The sequence below is a fragment of the Mytilus trossulus genome, chromosome 12 (assembly GCF_036588685.1).
Source record: "Mytilus trossulus isolate FHL-02 chromosome 12, PNRI_Mtr1.1.1.hap1, whole genome shotgun sequence".
Taxonomy (NCBI): domain Eukaryota; kingdom Metazoa; phylum Mollusca; class Bivalvia; order Mytilida; family Mytilidae; genus Mytilus; species Mytilus trossulus.
In genome coordinates, this window is record NC_086384.1 from 43456389 (window position 1) to 43479847 (window position 23459).

Below are 23459 nucleotides of genomic sequence, written 5' to 3' on the forward strand. Positions count from 1 at the left end.
CAGCAATTATATCTCCTTTTTTCTGTGTTTGTTTCAGCAAATAGAAATGACTGACCCAAAGAAGCCTTGTTTTAAAAAGACATTTGCAGGTAAGATTAATATTACAGCCTTTTCGTCTTAGTCAACACATACCCTATAAGTCAGATAGTCTGTCTGCAGCAGTCTTCACGCTGAACTGCCAAATCTACAGGCCCGCAGCTCAATTTTTGAAATTTTTTAGTTAGATTCTGTTGGCCTGTAGGTCTGATTTTTACAGGCCCGAGAGCAATTTTCCAGCCTGGGCTGCCAGGGCTGCCACTCGTCGTGAAGACTGCTGCAGCACTTCTATAATCTCCTCTTATCCAAATAATTATGACGTCTTGACTCTTGAAAGGCTATTATAATTTTTTCTAATTTTTTCTTTGACCCTCAGTCAAAGAAAAAAATTATAATAGCCTTTCAAGACGTCATAATTATTTGGACTATAATCTCATCATGATCAAGATTGCCTCAACTGATTTTCAATTGTGTTGCAACAAGCTGCAAGCTTAGTGTAAAATCCTACGAAAAGAAAATCTCTTTTGTTCCCTGGAAATTATCCATAAAAATTTGCTAAAAAAAGTTTTTGGTTTTATAGAAGAATATCACAAAAAAAATTTCATGCTTAGGATTTCCAAAAAAATCTCATTATGATCTATGTATCTATATAACCTTTAGACATTTGTTTTTGCAGTACCAAAGCTTAAAGCAGAAGTAAAAGCTGAGAACTTGCTATTGAGTCCCAAAAATCTGTTTAAGACTGCTGAAAATAATACGGCCAGATCTGAAACTGTTCAGGTTCAGGTAAATTAAACTGATTTACATTAGGTGTGAGAATAAATTTCACCAAAAAAAAAATTAGCTGCTTTTAGAATTAAACATTTAAAAGCTTCTCAATCTGTCAAATCAAAAGATGTTCAAGTGGACACAGACTTTCAGACAATGTCTTACCTATAGTCATATACTAATACTATACAAATAATGAATAAAATATTTCTTTTATGTCTAATTTTTTTTTAGATCTGATCAACAAGTAGGTACACAAGTTAAAAAAAAAAAAATGCATTAACTTTTCTCGAATTCCTGTGGTAAAGAATTTCACAAGCTTTTTATTACTGACACATGCAGAAATGGTGAATTATGCATATCTTAAAATATACAAATGTATGTCAGAGTGTGTCTTACAAGATACATTACCCCCTTTTTAAAAAAAAAAATCACATATTGTTTACTTTACCCTTTTTTGTCACCTCATAATTAATAAGTAAATAGAACTTTACCAATATAGAACATGAGCTTAAACAGAAATATTTTGGTTATTTGGGTAACTTTTGAGATTCTGATCAGAAGTCTATTTTCCAACAACCATCTATTGCTCTAGCTTATTTGTTATCTCTAATAACAGCCTAAACCTGAGATAATAAGTGTTATATTCTGAAGTGCATGAATGCAAATTTTAATTAATTTTATACTTTATTCTGGTAAAGGACTGTTCTGATGAAAATCAAATTCAATTTGACTGTAGATCTTCAGTGTTCTTATTACAGACAAAAGTTTGAAGATTTCTGGTCTTTCAAAACATGCTTGTATTATATAGGTATGGTCTCAGTTGCACTCATACTACATCTTCTTTTTTTTATAACAGCCAAGTTCTGGAAAATGTGATGATTCTAATGATGTCATAGACAAAGAACAGGACAAGGAGAATACTGCAGTGGTTTCAAAGAAAGTCAAGTCAAAGAAAAGCCTTTTCCAAGCTCCATGCACCTCAGATATTGTTAGTTTTTTTTATGTATAAATGAATAGCCCAATTTTTGTATAATTTCTTTTAAATAAGTTAGAATAAGAATAGCATTTTAAACAATAAATGCTACTGATTTTAAATGGGTTTTTTTTGCACAGTGTTAATAATTATAAAAAGAAGACCTCTTTTGTGCTCTTTGGAAATTCTCCCAAAAATTGTTGTAGAAAAACAAGTTTTTGGAAAATTAATTCACAAATTTTGAGAAAAAAAATTGAAGTCATATCCTCATCTTCAAGGCCAGACATTAATTTATTTCAGTTAAATTTAATTCAGCAGTCAACTGATTCTGGAAACAATTTTTTGTCTATACCAGATTCCAAATCTCAAAAAGATAATTCCAAATAGAATTATCTCCCCTTAATTTTTTCAACACAGAAAAATATACTGCTTTCTAAATAAGTAAAATTGTAGGAAATCAATTATTGTTCTAAGCTTATGTTTGATGCTGTTTCAGGACAAAAAGGAGGTAAAGGAAGAATTAAGTGAGAAGACCAAAAAGAAAGGAACAAAGAAATCCCTCAAGGTAATTATTTTCTAAATTCATAAAATAATTAACATTCATTTTGTTCAGTGCATCTTCTTCTGGGAAGTTATGGTCAGAGTGTACCAACATTTTTGAATATACAGTAAATTCAGAAATTATTGCAAGGTTTTTATTATTGCGAAAAATATAACAGAGTTGTAAATGCAATAATTAAAACTCACATTTTGAAATATTTCATATGAATTAAACTGGATTTATCAAAAATTGTAAAAACTAAAATATCATTTTAGTCTAAACTGGCAAAATCGTAATAATAAATGCAAGCAATAATTTCTGATTTTACAGTATTCAAAATGTATAAAATAGAACTATTTGAAGGTAATATACAATGCCAATATTTGTATTTATATTTGCCGCACAATGTTTTTTTTTTTAAGTCAACAGGAAAAATAGAACAAGAAACTATATTCTAGGATAAAAAATAAAATCATCAAATTAGTATATGAAAATAATATATGTAATTAATATTGAATAACATTTGAAGCAATCAAATGTCAATCAAATGACCCTGCAAACATTGTAACATAAGCATGCTTTTACAAAATTTTTTGCTCAAAAGTTTGATGAATTTGTGATTTTGATATTTTCAGGAACAGTCAAATTCTGATGAATTTGTGATTTTGATATTTTCAGGAACAGTCAAATACGGATGCTGATTCAAATAAACCAGCTGATTCAGATAAACCAAAACCTAAGAAAATAAAAAAGGTAATGTTTTATGAACAATACTGAAATACATTTGATTTATTGTAAAGTTAATAAAAAAAATCTTTTCATTAAGTTTTTGTTATTGAAATGGAGGGATTGATTGTTGGTGCTTATTCAATATTGCCACTATCAGCAACCTTGGCAGCCAGTTTTTATTAGTGGAGGAAGCTGGAGTGTTTTCAACTGGAGTTCTAGTAATCATAGTCAATTTTGTTGTTAGAAATATCTTTGTTCTTATCTTTAGCATATCAGTTTATTTTTTCGTACCAGTACAAGTATTTGAAAAAATATTTTTGACCTATGTTGCAGGTGAAATCTAATGTTGATGACAATATTGATGTTTCAAAGCCAAAGAAAGTGAAAAAGGATAAGGTAAGTGCTGTTCCAAAATAGTTCTTGGGAGGAAGGGTTCTGAGGATTCACTAAAATAAGGTAATAGTGAGTGGTTACAGGGTTACAATCGCAATTATTTAAACTGGCATTTTGACATTATTTATAATTTACTCCAAAATGACAAAATTGAAATAATAAATGCACACAAAATTTCTCAATATACAGTACATATGATAGAATGTCTTCATATTTGGTTTTCAGTTTGAACCTAATTAGTTAATTGTGATGTGTGAGCACTTTTTGGATTTGTGGGACACCTACTTCCTTGCTGTTGATATATCAATTGAATATACAAAACACTTTCATTACAATTTTCTAAAAAATATTGCTGAACAGAATGAATTCTTCTATGACATCAGCTTGTTTTCCAATACTTTGATTTGTGAGTGGGGACTAAGCTTTATAGCACAACAGATCATGCATTCTTTTTCTCTTTCAAGTTATTTAGTGTTTTAAGGATTTATACCCCAAAAAAATCTTAGAAAATCACATTTAAAGATGAAATCAGATATTCATTTGTTACTGACAATTACATTTTCGAACCTGATTTGAACTTATGTGCATAAAAGGAATTGGAAATATCAATATCTCAATATAAATGATTTTTTTTAACAGTGTGCTGACAAAACAGAAAACTTGTCAAAACCAAAGAAGCCAAAGAAAAAGAAGGTACTAAAATCTTATTTTAATTTCTGTCACTATTGCTGTTGACATTGAAAAGAGATAATGAAAATGACAACTATTTATAACAACACCATTTTCTCATACCTTGTAGATTAATAAATTATTGTTGATCATTTCAATGAGATTGATTTTCTCGCTTGAGCCCATTAATGATTATCTGTTTATTGCTATTTTACCTATGATGACATTGTCAATTTCATTGACATTGCGACATGCCCCCTTAGTGTCTAGTGATAATTTTACTTATCACTCGACTGCTGAGAAAGGAAATTATCAGTCAACATGATCAAAAGAAAATTTTGTGAAATAGCATTAAAAGATTTTATCTGATCCTTTTTACAAATGAAATGAAATCTTATTCAAGAATTACAAAATAATGACACTGATTCTTGGTAAAAGGTTACAGATTATAGTATAGTGAATGTCATTTGATGTACAGTGCTTCAATTTGGAAAGAGGATGGACACTAGAGATTTTAAGGTCACAAATGTACAAATTTAAACAAAAATTGATACACCACTCTAGAAGTGAGGCCATATTGCAATTATCAATTCCCTGTGAAATACAATGAAAATTAAACATCTACATGTTTTTTTCTAACTTTTATTAGTCAGATACTGAAGCACAGAATGAAACTAAAGCTACTGAAGCACAGAATGAAGCTAAAGCTACTGAAGCACAGAATGAAACTAAAGCTACTGAAGCACAGAATGAAGCTAAAGCTACTGAAGCACAGAATGAAGCTAAAGCTACTGAAGACACAAATGCTCAACATGAAAAGAACTTTTCTATTGAAAAAGAAGATAAAGATGATGAGGTTAAAAATGACGATGAGATGGTTTGCACAGAAAAAAATGAAGAATCTGTCTGTCAGCCTGCTATTGAAAATGAGAAACACAATGATGACTCAAATGAAAATGGAAGCCAGCAAGAAAAGGAAAATGAGGAAGCACAGTCAGAAATTCAGACTGAAAAGGTTCAATATGTTTCTTAATATTGTCATTGATGTAGTTTATAAGAAAATAGTAAAAAATTCACTGCTTGCAAAGATCAGAACACTTCAGAATACAGTACCCAATTTTAAGTTTCCCAATTTTCTTGACCTATTGTAACTTGTATTGATCAATATGTTGTTCATAATTACATCCCACAGATACGTTATAATGTTAATTAACCGTCTGTCCCTCCATATTTCTGTCTGCCCATGATCATCTTGTTGAATTCCAATATATAGCCTTAATTTTTTATCAGATCTATTTAAAATTTAGATGAAGTATCATCAAAACCTTGCATGAGTTTGATAATCAGTAAAATCAGAAATGGCAGACCACTTTTTTCTGAGGTTGACCTTGAAAAATTGTACATATCAATTCATATCACTAGGAAAGTACATTAAAATATCAATAAAATCAGAAATGTTATTTTCTGAAAAATAACAGAAAGGAATGATACCTCAAAGCTCAAAGTAAAAAGAAAAAACTATGATACATGTAGAATAACACTAGAAGCTTTGTCCCTTTATTGTGAGGGATGGGGATACTAATAGGTTCTTTTATTCATTTCTGTCAAAAGGATATCTTGTTTTAAAAATACAGTACTATTTTATACATTTAGCCTCAGGGAACAGATGGTACCCCTAAAGAACCACAAAAACCACCAAGATCTCTCTCAGACCAAGAATATGAAGAAATATTTCAGGCTGTTCTAGATAGATGTAACAACACATCTGTTGATGAAAGTAAGTCCATTGTCATTTATCCTTTGAATAAAAAATCTCAAGTCATCAGCAAAAGAATAAGGTCCCTAAAATAATGAAATTATTTGAATTTGTTGCATTAAGAATGTGTTGAAATATTCTAACCATCAGAATTGTTCAATAATGAAGTCGTAGCTCAATATGTCATTAACATTTCTCAATTTGTATGTTTTAAAAAAAAATAGAATACTGGTTAGCATAAACTAGATTGTTTGAAGTCATTAAAATATTATGGGCATCTGTCTTATTTTTATTTCTAGAAGCACTTTCTTGCAGAAGAAAAAACTATATACCATAGAAAATTATAATCATTATCATGGTGGTTTCAGCAGAATTTTTTAAATGTTATCGATGTATGCTTAATAATCCACAAACAATATGCTTAATAATCCACAAACAATATGCTTAACCCTTTTGCTGATGAGTCCCGGTTTACCCGAATTCACGCCTCAGACTGCTAACGATGAGTCCCATTTTACCGGGATCAGAATACATCTTTTATATTTCCTGCTCAAAACAGTGCAAACATGAGTTATCTTTCTTTGATGGATACCCGGATGAAAGTGTAAACATGGCGCTTCCGTTTGTTGAAAACCGTGTCAAAATCAGAGGAAATTTACGGAATTTACTAGAATTTGAAATGAGGGAACATTTTTGGGGAAAGAATATGGAAGAATTGAAGCCAAACAAGTATACTTTTTTGACATAAAATGTTGTTTTATGTACAAAACACTTGGAATAGACATTGTTCGGTGTGAGGAATTTGTACAGCCTCATATTTTTTTTCAAAATTTTGCCGTTTTGGGTTAAAAAATTACGATTAGGGGTCAAAGAGCAGAATTTTGAGAATTTCACTTAAATAATGTCGAAAAATTGAAAATTTGAATATTTTATGAGGAAAAAATTATCAAAACATAAAAAAAACTGTGAACATGGTGTTAGTGAATGAAATAAATACACAAATAACTACAAACAAGTTTTTATTGACATTTATCATGAAGCTCTCCCACTTAAGTAAAAGTAGCTAGGGAAGCCATCGTCTTAGATTAGCTTCTGTCTGGGCAGCAATCAGTGAAAGGGTTAATAATCCACAAACAATATGCTTAATAATCCACAAACAATATGCTTAATAATCCACAAACAATAGTGAAAGTAATGTTTCAATTGAAATAATGAGCATTTTTTTTTTTATTATGCTTCAGTTCTTTTGCTCCTATACTATAAGGAATTGAATTTGAAATCTCTACATGCCTATCATTCTTAACCCTTTCCTCCATAATGATGCCTTTTGACGCCACCCCATTTACTCCATAATGACAAATTTTGACGCCTGTGTAGTACCTCAGTTGAAACGCTTTGACCTTGAAATGTCTGCATCAGACTTAACAAAATTTGTATCCAATATGAAAAGGATATTCATGAGAATATCTTGACTGGAATTTCATTGATGAAATATTCGTTTTCCCAATGCATTGATACTTTAAACCTGATGATTTTCATTAAAAAAATCCTATGCGAATCAAGTGTATAAAAAAAAAATGTCCATGGAGGAAAGGGTTAAAAGAAATTTTATCCATTTATTCTGCTCTTTTATTCTCTCATGAATCCAAGCTGAATGCTCTTGGTATGTCATTTTGACTGAAACTGATTTTTTATGTGCAATCATTTCCTTATCATAACATGCATAATTAATTGTTTGTGGTAAATTTGTATTCCTAAATGTTAAATATCTTTTTTAGTGTATGAGTCTTTAAATAAGCCTGTAAAAGAGAAAAAGCAAAAAATACAGAAAGCTATTCCTGAAAAAGTTACAAAGCAAAAACAGATAAAAGCAACCAAGACAAAGAAACCAAAAGAACAGACACAGGCTCAAGTTGTTCCTACAAGTAAAAAGTTTGACAAAAAAAAGGCCCCCAAAAAATCAGAAAATAATACAGATGTCAAAGTTCAAGAAGAAAAACAGTCAGAAAATGAATGTAATTCTGATGAAGAGCTACAATCTGAGGAAGAGTTAGATGTTCTGGAATTTGAGAATGTGGATGAAGTTGAAGAATGCCAGGCTCTATCACAGCTAATACCTGACGAAGTTATTAATGGTCTTCAGGGCTTAAGGTTAGTATCTCTTGGTTGTATTTATGTACCTCCTGAAAATTCAAGGTACTCCTCCAAGGATGCCTTTGATGAAATTGAAACAGAATTAATTACGTTAAAAGATCAAAGCTCTGCAACTGCACTACTTGGCGATTTTAATGCCAGATCAGGGTCTCTTTGTGATTATATTATACCAGACGATGAACTTTCAAAAATTTTGAATTATGATGGAATAGATGAGATAGATAGATGTCTATATGACTATCATTATTTATGTTTATATAATGTACCCTTACAAAGATCGTCTGAGGACAAAGGTCGCATCAATGTATATGGTAACAAACTTTTGCAATTATGTAAAAACAATTGTTTATATATTGCTAATGGCAGAATTGGTAAAGACAAAAATGTGGGCAAAGTAACTAGCAAAGAAACTAGTCTAGTTGATTACTTAATAGTATCAGGAGATTTGTTCCCCTATATTACGGAATTTGAAGTTATTGATTTTGATTCTTTATTTTCTGATATTCATTGTAGATTGCGATTCAATCTTTCAGCGATGTTACCTGATGATTTGCTTGATAAAAACAATTCACCGAATGTGCCTAGTAAGCATATTCGTTGGATAGGTGACAAAAGAGATCAATTTGTTGACAGCGTTGAAAGTAAATTGACCATTGATAACTTGTCGAACCAGTTAGACACGCTTGATATAACTAATGAAAATTTTCATACTGACCTTAACGAATTAGTCGAAAGTTTAAATAAAGTGTTTCTTGATTCAGCCATTGAAAACTTCGGAAATAAACCCGCCAAAATTAATCGAAATTCAAAACAACATCAACCGTGGTTAAATGCGCAATGTCGTTTAAAACGAGATAATTTTCACCAAGCAAAGAAAAAACATAATTTATTTAAAACGGAGGAAAGTAGATACAATTTGAAAATAGCTAGTAAGGCATATAAAACAGTAATGAACAAAAGTTACGAGGAGTTTCAATTTAAAGCTGAAAACGAGCTGCGTAGTATGGATCAACATGATCCAAAAAAATTATGGAATGTTTTGAATAATTTTGAAAGACCACATGATAAAAACACACCAATCGATCTTGATGAACTTCATGATTATTTTAAAAATTTGAACACAGACGGAGAACGAGATGATGTAGATTTTGAAATACCAGATTGCAATGACGAACGTGTAAATGCAATCTTAAATGGTAAAATTACAGAAAATGAAATTTTAAAAGCCGTTATAGATTTAAAAAACGGAAAAGCCCCAGGTTACGATATGGTCATCAATGAATATATAAAATCTACCATTCAATTTATGATGCCCCTTTATCTTAAGTTATTTAATAAAATATTAGACTCTGGAGCCATTCCTGAAGCTTGGACATTAGGTATTATTTTGCCATTTTTCAAAAATAAGGGGGACCCCCTTAATCCTGACTCATACAGAGGAATTACTCTAGTATCTTCTCTGGGAAAATTATTTACTGCCATACTAAATGGGAGACTTTCAAAATATGCAGACTTATTTGAAATAATTCCAAAAGCACAAGCTGGCTTCAGGAAAGGCTATTCAACTCTGGATAACATATTTTGTTTACATGTGCTGATAGAATTATATTTATCATTTGGTAAAAAACTTTATTGTACGTTTATCGACTTTAAGAAAGCGTTTGATACTGTTTGGAGATTGGGGTTATGGCAAAAGTTGGTAAAAAATCAAGTTACCGGAAAAATTTTAAGAGTGATTTTTAATATGTATGATAACATTAAATCTTGTGTCAAAAAGGGAAATGATATTTCTGGCTTCTTTTCTAGTGATCTCGGGGTACGCCAAGGAGAAAATTTATCACCTTTTTTGTTTTCTATTTTTCTTTCGGATCTAGAAGAATTTTTGTGTGAGAATAACGTAAATGGACTTGAAACAGTATCAACGCATTGTCAAGAACATATTGGACTATATTTACAAATTTTTATTTTATTTTATGCAGATGACACTATCATACTTGCTGAAACAGCAAGTGATATGCAAAATACATTAGATATGTTTCAATTATATTGTACACAATGGAAACTTTCTGTGAACACAGATAAGACAAAGATTATGATATTTTCAAAAAGAAAAAGCAAAAGAAACCACTTACATGATTTTAAATTATATGGTTCTGATATTGAAATAGTAGATTTTTATCCTTATCTAGGCTTGCTGTTTAATTGTAACGGTAGATTTACAAATGCCAGAAAAAAATTGATAGAACAAGCAGAAAAGGCACTTTATGCTCTCTACAGAAAAATAAGGAATTTAAATATTCCTATTGATTTGCAACTAAAATTGTTCGATTCTTTGGTTGAACCCATACTGATTTACTCTTGTGAAGTATGGGGTTTCGAAAACATAGATGCTTTAGAAAGAGTTCATTTAAAATTTTTGAAAAGAATTCTTTCATTAAGAAGCAGTACTCCTAATTATATGGTGTACGGCGAAACTGGCATGTATCCCTTGGAAATTAAAGTACGATTACGAATTTTATCATTCTGGTCAAAATTATTGTTAAACAGCACTAAATTATCAGGATTATTATACCAATTTTTGTATAAAATGCATAATTCTGGAAATATTGTTTCTAAGTGGATTAATTGTATTAAATCTACATTAGATAACACAGGTTTAAGCTATGTATGGAACAATCAATGTATTTTAAGAAATGTTGACATCAAAATATATGTAAAGCAAATTTTACAAGATCAGTTTATTCAAAAGTGGTGTAGTGATGCTGAAAACTCTTCTAGAGGTGGATATTATTTACTGTTTAAACACGCTTTTTGTTTAGAAAATTATTTGGTAAAATTAAAAAAAGAAAATAGAATATATATTACCAAACTTAGATGCTCAAATATCAAAATTCCACTAGAAACTGGTCGATGGCATAATATTCCAAAAGAGGAAAGACTATGTACTTTGTGCAAAAATAACTGTATTGGAAATCAGTTTCATTACTTATTTGTATGTCAAAATGACGAGGTTAAAAAATTAAGACGTGCATATATCCCAAATTACTATATTGTTAACCCTTCAGAATATAAAATGAAAGATTTGTTGTCTTTATGTAATGCAAAAGTCTTAAATAACTTGTCTATTTTTATCAAAAAACTTATGAAATATCTATGATTCTATATATTATCACTTACATGTAATCGACTGGCGATCTCAGATCCCATTATTATAGCTTTGAATGATTATCACGTGTTTTGTATGTGTAAACTTGTGTACAGATAATTAGGTATCATGAACTATATATGTATATTTCTTTCTATCTTGTTCACCATTGTTAATTATTACTTGTATTATTTGTCTGTCTCTTGTTACAGTGTAAACTGTCTAGAGTGTTAATAAAAGTTGAAGTTGAAAGTCTAATTCTCTATACATTAAAATATATCTGTTTAGCAAAATTGCATTTTTGTAACGTTATATTTCCCTTTAACTTTCAATATATATATAAACATATTTATTACTAATATGTTAGTTTAATTAACCTTTTTTTTATGAAATCTTTGTTTTGAATTTTGGGAAATGTGCAATTAAAATGTTTTGCAAAGGTTGTACACAATTTACTGATGCGATGCTTGTTGAATTTTCCTTGTTCATTATGTAGAAATTATCTTTCTAAGAAGTAAACTTACCGTTAATCTGTTAAAAATAATAGCAAAATCACACATAAGTAAAAAAAAAAAAAAGGTATATCAGCCTTGTGCCCCCTAACTTTGCACTTTAATATGAAATAAAACTTTTCTCATTATAACACTGTATGTTTTCTTCTTTCCAGCAATACTGTTGAACCAAACTTTCAAGATGTAAATGAGGAAACACCAGAGGGTAGTGAAGTAGACTACAAATTACCCGTACAGAAAACTCCACCACCAAAAAAAAGCAAGAAATCAGAAAATCATTCTTCCATTAAAAAACAAAAACTAGCACCAAAACAGCTAAACTTCCCAAAGAAAATTGAAGGTTTGTTAAGTGAAGTGCTGTGGCCATAGTTTACTACTAATTTTTTAATTGATTAAACAAATTCAAAGTACTCTTAATTTTTGGACCCAAAAGAGAAAATGCTATAAAATTCTCAGTCAATTTGGCTGCCATGGAAACTAAAACACTTGACATGACTATGTTTAGAGCTTTTCCAGAAAAACAATATTGTAAGTCACATTTTTTGTTTGTGCAATCATACATGCTTTTAACTTGCATTCATAACCATACAATTTGAGCTTCATGAACTCATGACCTGCCCACCCATTAAAAAATAATTCAAGAGCTTCCATTTTCAATCATACTTTTTTATGTACTACCGAATAAAGCTGTTATATCCTGTCAGCAGCTGAACAGACAAGAGTTGTAATGTATTGGCACTTTTTTGGATTTATTAAACATCTAAATGTACATCAAATTTTCCTCACAGATATCCAGTATACAACTGAACAGAATGATTTCATGTTCGGTCAAAGCTAATAACAGTGATAAGTTGTAAAATGTGAGCACTTTTCAGATCTGTTCTTTATCCTGGGCCTAGGACATTTCTCTATTTGTATGTATTAAAGCCTGACAACACTTGCATTCTTTTAGATTTGTGTTTTGATTTTCAGAAATAAAGAAGGAAAACCCAAAGAGTGAAACAAAGTCTAGTAAAAAGAAATTGAAAATGGAGGTGCATGTGTCCAAGAAACCAACAAAAGAAAAAGGTATGATAAATTATACTAGATTTAGGGGGTATATTAATTATAAACTGAAATTTTAATGGAGAAGACATTTCTTTAAAATGTGATTGATTGATTTATTTGATTGCAATGATTGTTTTCAATATTCAAGGGGTACAATTAAAATCACGTGATGGATATACACACACCGGAAGTTACAGTTGAACTCGCTGCTTGAAAGGTTAGTAGTTGCATTTTCTTGTTTATATCACTTAAATTTTGTTTAATAAGTTGGCACACCGAATGACGGATAGTATGTAGCTTAAACATACACAATTGTTTTTGCTAGAAAGCGTGCAGTTATTGCAAATACTTCGACACAGTTATCTGGTGAAATTTTGGAACTGTGTCGAAGTGTTAGCATTAACTGCACGCTTTCCAGCAGGGATAATTGTGTATTTCAAAACTAGATAGTATCCATCATTCGGTGCACTACCTTATTTAATAACTTTTATTGATATAAACAAGTAAATACGACTACTTACCTTTCAAGCGGTCTGCTCGACTGTTACTTACGGTGTGTGTATATCCATCGTGTGATTTTGATTGTACCCCTTGATATTGCTCTACATATTATTTATTTTATATTCAATAGTGACAGATAAACTAGCATCAAAGGAGAAATCAAGGAAAAAAGAAATGCAAGAAAGATACTTGACAAGAGAAAAGCTAGGTAAGTTGTATATCTCAGACTTCTGAAAATTCTTCAAAGGTCCTTTTGACATTTGATCAGACTAACTGTGACCAAATTTATCTTTTTCTATGTTCTTTTTTGGTAAAAATCCAAAAAACATGTAAAACTGTTCATTCAGTATTAGGTATTTAACACAAAATTATTATTTTTTTTAAATGTAGCTGTCTTTTTGAGCATCAACTGAATTTTAAAAAGAAAAGTTAGCTCATATAATATTAAAAATATAATTTTCATTTACCAATTGTGATCTTTGAGATCTCATAGAACTTTTCCTGTTTATAATTAATATTATATGTATGCATCACTTTTATGTTTCAATCTTATTAATGCTGTTCAGCACAATTTTCTGTTTGAATTTAGAGATTTTTAATAAAAAAAATTATTTCCCTTGATAGGAACATGGGTTCAGTGTGGGGATAAGAACTGTTCTAAGTGGAGATTTTTGCCAGACTGTGAGGATCCATCAGAACTACCAGAAGTCTGGACCTGCAATTTGAATACAGGTTAATACTTTTGTACAATCTTTTTTTATGTTCAATTTGCAATGAGAATTGTTCAGTTTAGAGTGTAACTGGTTGTATATGAATTGAACAATGGTCAATTTAAAATGCATTTGGAGTTCATTTTATCAGCTATATATAAAGTAAGCAAATTCACATGATTTAAAATGTTGAATTAATATTGGTAGACAGGTATAAAGTCTTAATCTGTGGATCAAATATTGAAGGAAAACATTTATTCAAAATATATATTTGAGATTCATACAATTTAATATTGAAATGAAACAAGTTATATTTTATACCATTAACAGTGAAAACCATGTTATATGTAATTTAGATTTGAATTACTGTAAATTCTCAATCTTTGCATGCATTTATTATTGTGATTAATGAACAATGGACAAAAAAACATGAATAATTATAATTATTTCAGGAAATGCTGAATTGAAATGAATGTTATAAAACAAATTGTTTGCAATTTTTTTGTTTTACTAACCTAATCCTCAAAACATTGCAAACATTTGTGAATTTACCCTTAGTGACTATTAGAAGTTTCTTTTGCTACAACTAAAATCTTTAGACACATTGTTTAGAATTAGAGAGGAGGAAAAATTCACAGTATACAAATATCACATCTTTATATAAACCAAACATTGAATAAGATTTCAAATTTACTTAACTGTTACAAAATAAAGAAGTTATTTTTTTTCTGTTTTTACAGATAAAAGATACAACAGCTGTGATACTGATGAGCAGAATTATAATGAAGATGAGCACATATTTACAAACTTTGCTGAAGGATCTGTTGTTTGGGCTAAAATGGCAGGATTTCCATGGTAATATATATTAACATATATGCTAGAGATTAACAAAAATGTTAAAAGTTTGTTTTCTTCTTTTTTTTTTTATTAATGATTTAGGTTAGTGAGGGCTATTCCATTGAAAATATTTTAAGATGGAACAAGGAAATTTTATTTTTTTGAAAAAGGGTCATGGATCATTTATAGAAAGTGTGGTGTAATTGCCAATGAGACAACTCTTCACATGAGACCAAAAGTCACAGAAATTAATTATATGTCATTGTAAGGACAATGAGAAAAGCCCATACCTCATAGTTAGCTATAACAGGCCCTGAAATGACAACTATTTCAAAGGCACTAACAACTAATAAAAATAATCATGCATCTTGCATGTTTTTTGGATGTCCCTTAAAAAATTCGTATCTGAGACCCTACATTTTAAAGAAATATTATGTCCATATTCAATAAAGGGACATCAATCATCATTTGATGTTATTGAGTTTGAAAAAAATGTATTTGATTATCTAATGTACCAATTCAGATGGTTCAATGACATGCCTCAATATAGAACACAAAAGAACACAGTTTGACTAAAATCAGCTGGACATATTTTGCATGCTCTGCTCTACACATCCTATTCTTTAGGAAATCAGTCTTAGAAGTATACGTTCATTATCACTGAACTAGTATATATTTGTTTAGTGGTCAGCTGAAGAAAGCCTCCGGGTGCAGGAATTTCTCGCTACATTGAAGACCTGTTGGTGACCTTCTGCTGTTATTTTTTCTATGGTCGCGTTAATTGTTGTCTTTTTGATACATTCCCCATTTCCATTCTCAATATTATTGCATAGCATAAGGAATACCCTCAACTTTTTATTTGTGCACACTTTATGATTCAGTTGAATTATCCCCTGCAGCACAATTAGGACATTTTCTGTGATTACTATTATAAATGATTTTTACAGGTGGCCAGCTATGATAGAGATAGATCCTGATTCAGAGAGTTATTTTATGTTAATGACACCATACAGCATGTACCCAGTAAGTATTCTCAATAGCTGTATGTGGCTTACAATTTGTTTCTTTAAAATATTTCAGACTACTTTTAATGCAGACATTGATGTATTCTTTTGATTGTGAATGAATAAACTCTGGCAAAAATGTTAAATCCAATCAAGCTAAGTGAGGCAAATTGTGCAGAAGTTAATAATGACTTTTGGGAATTTCAAGCTAGTACAATCTCGAGAGTACAATTGATGATCCACATACAAAATTTGGAGGTCAAGTTGTACACTGGGAAAGTGTAGACTGATATAAGCAAGATGTTCAAATCTATTATTACCATCCCCCTAAAAAATAAAATATAAACAGTGGTATAGTAGGTTCAAAGTTAATACGAATAATAGCAAAAATTATTCTTAGTAAGTTCAGAAACCTATCCGATATATTGTCTCTTTAATAAGAAAATTCACACAAAGTGTAAAACACAGACAAACTTAACAAATCCACAGTTAAGAAATAAGCCAAACTGAAGAACTATAAGATACAATAATTTGTCCGAAGTTCTTCATAATGTAAATAAACCAATGTGCATGTTTAATCATTACAGAGTCATTACCATGTAGTTTTCTTTGATGATAAAGTATCTAGAGCATGGATCAATTCAACTTCAATCAAAAAGTATACAGAAGATGAGGATATGGTAAATATTTGTATTTAATATCCATTATAGAAAATATCAGATGAACTAGACCATTGCAGTAATTATTAAAGAGATTAGCTTGTTAAAATGCCTGATCATCTGACGGCTACATGGCTAAGACATGACCGTCAAATTTTTACAGATGTGAACTTGTTTTATATCGACTTGGCAATATTGATTTGAATTTTTCCTGGGACTATTTTATAACATTTGTTAAGTTTAGTACAAATACAGCTTTTATAAGTTTAAAAGACTCCTGACTATACAGTAGATAATAAAATTGAGAATGGAAATTGGGAATGTGTCAATGAGACAACAACCCGACCAAATAAAAAACAACAGCAGAAGGTCACCAACAGGTCTTCAATGTAGCGAGAAATTCCCGCACCCGGAGGCGTCCTTCAAACATGAGTTGCACATGTACAAGTTATTTTTTCAATACCAAATTATGGCAAATAGTTCCTTAATCAGCTCTCCATAAGATTGAAATAGAATAGACCAGTGCAAAGGATAATACTGTCATACATTAATAATTGAATTGATAAATGGTTTATTGGTGAAGGTTTTTGGTCCGTTTTTCATGAAACCTGATTCAAAGTAAATATCCTCGAGGAAAATATATCCTCATGCAATGTTACAGAAATTTAACTCACATCAAAATCTAATTCTTTTGGAATTGAAGCTCTAAACTCTCTTTAATTTGATCAATAGAGGTTATGTATCATTAGTGTTGGGTGTTTTTTTTTAGTTGCAGACTGATTTAATTACTTTTTTGACTTTAAACTACAAAATAAACATGAAGAGTTGTCTCATTGGCACTCATACCACATCTTCTTAAATCTATAGCAGTAATACAATATATTTTTTCAGACTCCAAAGCCAACAAAAGGAGGGAAAGGATATGCAAGTTTTTCAAAGGATTTAGTGAAGGCTAAAACAAATGCACTTCTTGCTTATGATATGTCAGTTAGTGTAAGTATAGTATATAATTTGTTCATCTGCTTGATAGGATAGACACTAGAAAGATATTTAGACTTTTAAAAGTTCTTACATTTTAAACTTTTCAAATGAGACCAAATAAAATAGTATGTTTGGTTTCAGTTTATTTTTTACATTGAGTCTATTGGAGCAACATTCTGACTTTAAGGTGGTACCCAACACTTGAACTAAAATTAATTTGGCTCGTTTAATTTTCTTAAAATTTTAACAAAGTTATCTCCCTGTAGTGTTAGGTACCACCTTAAGGTAGGCAGTTATTAAGACTAAAAAATAGGGTGGGTAACTGGTGCCACACATATATTTTATTTGGCCTGTCACTACATAAACATTGGTATTTGATCTTGAAATAATATTTAACTATCAATGGTCAACAGTTACTGTTTTTTCTTTAGATAATTGACTAATTTAAAATCTCTTTGCAAGTTACAGGTTTGAAAAGTTTGACTAATTTTGTGCATTTTGTTCAAACATTATTTATTTTTAAACCCCTGAGACAATCATATTTGATACAAATTGCAATTCAGAATTTGCTTTCTATGTTTGGTCTTTTCTTCTCTTCAATATAAGCTGATGTGTCTCCATTGTTTTGTTGAATTTTTGAACAGTTGATGATTTGTTAATCTTTTTATTTATGAAAAAGTCTCTAAAAAAAATAAATCATTTAAAATTGATGAATACCGTAATCCCATGAGATACTATAAACTAAAAAAAATGTATATTAAAACAAAAGATTTGTTTTAAGGGGGCTCACCGGCATAAATTTTTTTTTGGTTATAATTTTTGTACCATATCAGAAAGTAACAACTAATAGTGTAATTAATCAAATTTGTAATGAAAAAAGAAATGTTTCAATTTTTGCTAAATTTTTTGTACCCTCGAACCTCCTTAAGCTATCTTCTATTTAATTTAGAATTTGAACATATTTTGTAGCTTATGAATAAAAAGCTCAGAGAAAAAAGTGATTTAGAATACATATTTTATGTTTTTAGTAAGTAGTACTTGTAGTATTCGAATGAATTTTTTATTTTTTATTACAGGATAGGTTGAAGAATTTTAGTTTTGCCAAAAGATATAGAGGGACCTATGGAAAGGTTTACCAATCAGACAGTTCACAAGGTATGACAAATGATCATTGAGGTTAATTGTTTACTTTTTACTTTTTCTGTTATAAGGTTATTGCACTAACATTCCTCAGTATAGTGCATATGTACGTATACAAATTTGGAAAGCAAAAGAAATGTTAGATTGCAGTAAATTAAGTTCTCTAAATTTTTTTCTTCCCTGGTGGTCCTAGAAGAAAATATACTGGTCGTCACTATTATTTCTTTTGCAAAATACCAAAATTGTGTCAGTCCTTTACAAAATTTAGGTGGTCTCTGAAAATGACTTATCTTATATAGTGGCGTAAATTAAAAACCTGATCAACTTTGCCATAGAGAATTACACCATTGAATTGAAAATTTAAAATTGAGAATGGAAATGGGGAATGTGTCAAAGAGACAACAACCAGACCGTAGAAAAAACAACAGCATCATTGATATTTTGAACTGTTTCAAACCATTTTTTTCAATAGCAGATCAGTTCCTAGTGTTTCAAAAAAATATAGTAAAGGGTGCAATAATTAGTTATTTACTATAGTTACCTTAATACAATAAACCTTAAATGTTGTTTGATAATCCAATTGATTTTTTTTTCAATCTTAGTGCCATGCATATAATGTTAATAAAAAAGTTACAAAAAGAAAAATTGATTAATTCCGATAGTTGTCCAGTCTACCTTTCTTTTATCACCACCAATCAAGGTTGTATTATAGTATCTTGATTTGCTTTTTGATAGGCTTTCAAACTACCAGGTTCTACTTACAAATCTAAGTAAAACATATCTTCTTCAAAAAGTAAAGTACAAAAAAAAACAGAACTCCAAGGAAAATTAAAATTGGAAAGTTCCTTATCAAATGGCAAAATCTATAGCTCAAAGACATCAAAATGAATGGAAAACAACTGTTATATTCCTGACTTGAAGAAAATATAGATAGCAGACTTCTCAGGTTAACTGTCTTTTAAGCAAGGGGATAATACTGTATATAGAATAACTGAAAACAAACCAGAACTATTCTAATATGCACAAATAAGAGTTAATTTTCAAATGCATGTATGGTTGCATAAAGGTTAGCTCAAGCATTGTAATTAAAATTTACATCTCTAAACAATATAACTATTTACAAAGTTAAACCTGTATGCATCTAATTTAGATTTGATTAGACATTATCAAATAACCAAATTAAACGTTTGTATAAACAAAGCAAGCAGGACAACCAAAGTCTAAATCTATATGCAGTAGGAAATTATCTCTTACAATGATCAAAACAATGCACTATAAACTTGAGAATGGAAATGGGGAATGTGTCAAAGAGACAACAATCGACCATAGAAAAAAACAACATCAGAAGGTCACCAACAGGTCTTCAATGTAGCGAGAAATTCCCGCACCTGGAGGCGTCCTTTTGCTGGCCCCTCAATAAATATATACTAGTTCAGTGATAATGAACGCCATACTAAATTCCAAATTGTAAACAAGAAACTAAAATTGAAATAATACAAGACTAACAAAGGCCAGAGGTTCCTGACTTGGGACAGGTGCAAAAAAGGGGCGGGGTTAAACATGTTTATGAGATCTCAACCCTCCCCCTATACCTCTAGTCAATGTAGAAAAGTAAACGCCTAACAATACGTATATATGCTAGCAGACTGCATACAACTTTGTGTAAATAATTTTTATGATATCTTTAAAATACTCTTGAGCTGCTCTTTCAAATTCTAGAGACACCAAAACCTATAAAGAAGAAACCTAAGATGAGGAAGAGAAAAGTAGAAGAGATAAGCAGTGGCATGATAGACTCAGCATTAGAGGAAGATGATAATGAAGAAGCTGTATTGAAAGGGATTGAAGAAGTGTTGGATGCTATTGATGATGAGCTTGATGCTATGAGTGAAGATTGTGATGATGAAGGTACTATATAATACAGGCCATAATCATTAAGAGGCGGTACTCAGAACTTTTGCCCTCCTATGCTATTGACAAGTATGGCCTAAAGTTAGGAATTTTATATAAAGTATTCATGGAATAAATTGAAAAAAATACCACATACAGGGTATGAATGTTCAAAGTACCAGACAACATGAAAGGTAATGAAACCCCTATTATAATCATTAAATATTCCTGCATTACTTATTCTTCAAAATTCTTTGAATATTAGAGAATACATTCAGCCGTTAAGTTGCATTAGTACCGGTAGTTAAAAATATGCTTAGGTGTTTTAACCCTTCAACCCTTTTGTGGTGGTGGGAGAAAGCAGCTGTGACACCCTTTTTATAATGAATGAATGAGTTATAATTCAGTTTTCATTCTTATATTGCATCATGAACATTTTATTAACTTTTTACGCCTTCCCCTTTTTTTTCCAGTCGATAGTAGGTCCCCTTACTTAATTTGTGATATAAATGTTGGTTACCACAATTATCAAACATCAAAAGCTCATTTTATAGGATGCCCCAACATTTTTTAAAAGTCTTAATTCACTACTGACATTTTACTGATAAAAATAATTATTATTTTTAGATGATGAAGATTTTAAAATGTCACAAGAAGATGAAAACAAGACAAATATAACAAAACATGGAGATGATAAGAAAAAAACATTAAAAGGTATAAATTTTATAGTATCAGATTATTACATGGCATTTTTCATATCGCATGATCTTTTTATCATATGCTTCAACAGTAGAGAAAAATAACAGATTCATATATTGATCCTTTTACGTGGTTCCCGAAAAGAAGTTGAAAGAGTAAAAAGTTCACTGACGTCTGACCCAAAATTTGATACATTCAATATGAAATCTTTCTATCATATGCCTCAACAGAGAAAAAAACCCACATTTTTATATGGATGAACCTCAAAAAAAATAATTCAACAATATACATAATGAACATTGTTTGGAAAAGTCAACTTTCTTAAAGTAACTTTCAAATTATGTTTCAGAAAAACTTAAAAAATGCATTTATTTATTTTATTTTTTTAATTTAATTTAATTATTTTACACAATATACTTTCCAGTATTCAAATAATTGTTTTGTACACTACTTTGAAATGTTTTTCACTGAAAACTTAGCATTGAGGTGTATTTTCTGGAATTTGCCAAGAATCACCGGAATGCCATGTGATAACGTTACGGAAAGGCATGTGATAACACTCAAAGCATGTGATAAACTTTTCATATCAGCCTGCTTTGCACCAATTTGAAAAATATTGAATTTACGATAATTTAATGCTATTATCATGCAGTAAAAATCATATGTTTTTTAGTCTAAGTATATGATAATGTAATATATACAAGCTTAAGACAACTTAAAGCAAATAATTGAGTTTAGACCTTTCATAATGATACTTGTGATCAGTTTGGAAAGGGGGGGATCATTTAATTGGATGTCAAACCTTGTTCTTAATTCTTAAATCACCAGACACTTTACTCTTTTTAGATGAAGATTTCAAAATGGCAAAAGAAGAAGAAAACAAGATTAATATAACAAACCATGGAGATGAAAAGAAAAAATCTTCAAAAGGTATTTTGATTTTGTAATATGTACAAGCTAAAGACAACTAAACAAATGTTAAGGAGTGTGGTATTCAGGTTTTCAGGATTTATTTGATTGTGGTTGTTTAATGTAAACACAGTTTATACTGCGCATGAGTTCTAAATAAATGACCATACGGTCTTCAACAATGGGCTATATATATGGAAGTGTTTAACGACCTTGACTGGCTTTTCAGCCCTCGCACGGTCGGCTCGGTGCCCGAAGACGATTGGTGAGCATTTAAATATTTTGTGCCGTGGGTCAGGAACGGGTAGCAAAGGACGCCGAATGGAGGCCGCCATCTTGGTTTTGGTGAGTTGTTTTTGGTTTGTTGACTATTTTGGATTTTACTTCTTCACAACGGCTGCTTTCAGGGCCAGTTTGGTCAGCTTGGCAGCCCGCTAGCCTCGATGATGGAGTACTGGTAGATGAATCGTGGACGTAGTTCTAAAGATGACAGGAAGCGTTATCAGGACCCAAGCCGTGAGGCAGGAAAATGAAGGTCGTATCACCCAACAGCCTAGGATACAGCCCTCGGACGTTAATCGGCATGACACTCCCCATAATAGACAATGGTTTTGGAGGCATGTTAACGCGGGTACGCCAACTACTACGTCTCTCTGTACGGCATGGATTGGTTTCTGTCATCTTAGTAGTATGTCGTTGACCATCTAGCAATAAACCCTCATCGAAGATAGCGGGTAAAGGAGAGCTGACCCAGCACGTCCGTTCAGCTGTAAGGACTGAGACGTGACTGAATGAATGATTGAAATGAATGAAATGATGAATGGGCTATAATATGTTTCCCAGAATCTATGTATTATGTATGAAGGTTTGAAATAAAAGTATAAATAGTATAAGACCCTTACAAATTTATTCAACTAAATTGATTGAATTTTATAAATTTTACTTATTTTATTTTGCTTTTAGTTCAGGTATTGATTTTTTTTTTTTAAATGCTTCTAAAATAAAATGCGTAATCAATAGATTTTAAAAATGAATAGATCCAAGGGAGATAACTAGATGTATATTCTCGAATTTTACCTCCTAAACCATCTGATAAAACCAGTAGCAGATCCAGACTATCATAAGAGGGGGCCTGCTCCAGTCGATCATGCTTCAAAGATTCCCTATATAATCAACCAAATTTTCCCACAAAAAGAGGGGCATGCTATCTGAACCCCACCCCAGCAACCCTTGCCCACAAATATTTTTGCTGGAATTTTTAATACTTTACAATTGCCATTATTCTTCAGATCTCTTTAGTATCAACCAAAATTTCAAAGGTGGGTAAGGCTGGCGCTACATATTAAATCACAAAATATGAACAAAAAAGTGAAATGACATATTTATGCCCCATTCCTGGGTAT

The 23459-nt window shown here is 30.7% G+C and overlaps 1 protein-coding gene across 2 annotated transcripts in view; it reads left to right on the forward strand.

Moving 5' to 3' along the window:
• The window catches only part of LOC134692156 (zinc finger CW-type PWWP domain protein 1-like), a 30732-nt gene that overhangs the window by 1542 nt on the left and 5731 nt on the right, over window positions 1–23459 (forward strand). The window contains exons 2-23 of one of the 2 annotated variants that reach the window (XM_063552595.1): window positions 38–89; window positions 713–822; window positions 1664–1795; window positions 2277–2345; window positions 3000–3074; window positions 3384–3446; window positions 4083–4136; window positions 4762–5127; window positions 5766–5889; window positions 7647–8019; window positions 11835–12019; window positions 12652–12747; window positions 13358–13435; window positions 13852–13959; window positions 14678–14792; window positions 15722–15797; window positions 16366–16458; window positions 17329–17430; window positions 18495–18573; window positions 20278–20466; window positions 21076–21162; window positions 21994–22077. In XM_063552595.1, coding sequence (XP_063408665.1) covers window positions 47–89; window positions 713–822; window positions 1664–1795; window positions 2277–2345; window positions 3000–3074; window positions 3384–3446; window positions 4083–4136; window positions 4762–5127; window positions 5766–5889; window positions 7647–8019; window positions 11835–12019; window positions 12652–12747; window positions 13358–13435; window positions 13852–13959; window positions 14678–14792; window positions 15722–15797; window positions 16366–16458; window positions 17329–17430; window positions 18495–18573; window positions 20278–20466; window positions 21076–21162; window positions 21994–22077 — 2701 coding nt within the window. In that variant the 5' untranslated portion in view covers window positions 38–46. Of the gene's footprint in view, window positions 1–37; window positions 90–712; window positions 823–1663; window positions 1796–2276; window positions 2346–2999; window positions 3075–3383; window positions 3448–4080; window positions 4137–4761; window positions 5128–5765; window positions 5890–7646; window positions 8020–11834; window positions 12020–12651; window positions 12748–13357; window positions 13436–13851; window positions 13960–14677; window positions 14793–15721; window positions 15798–16365; window positions 16459–17328; window positions 17431–18494; window positions 18574–20277; window positions 20467–21075; window positions 21163–21993; window positions 22078–23459 lie in introns of both variants that reach the window. The other variant, XM_063552597.1, reaches the window with a different exon arrangement.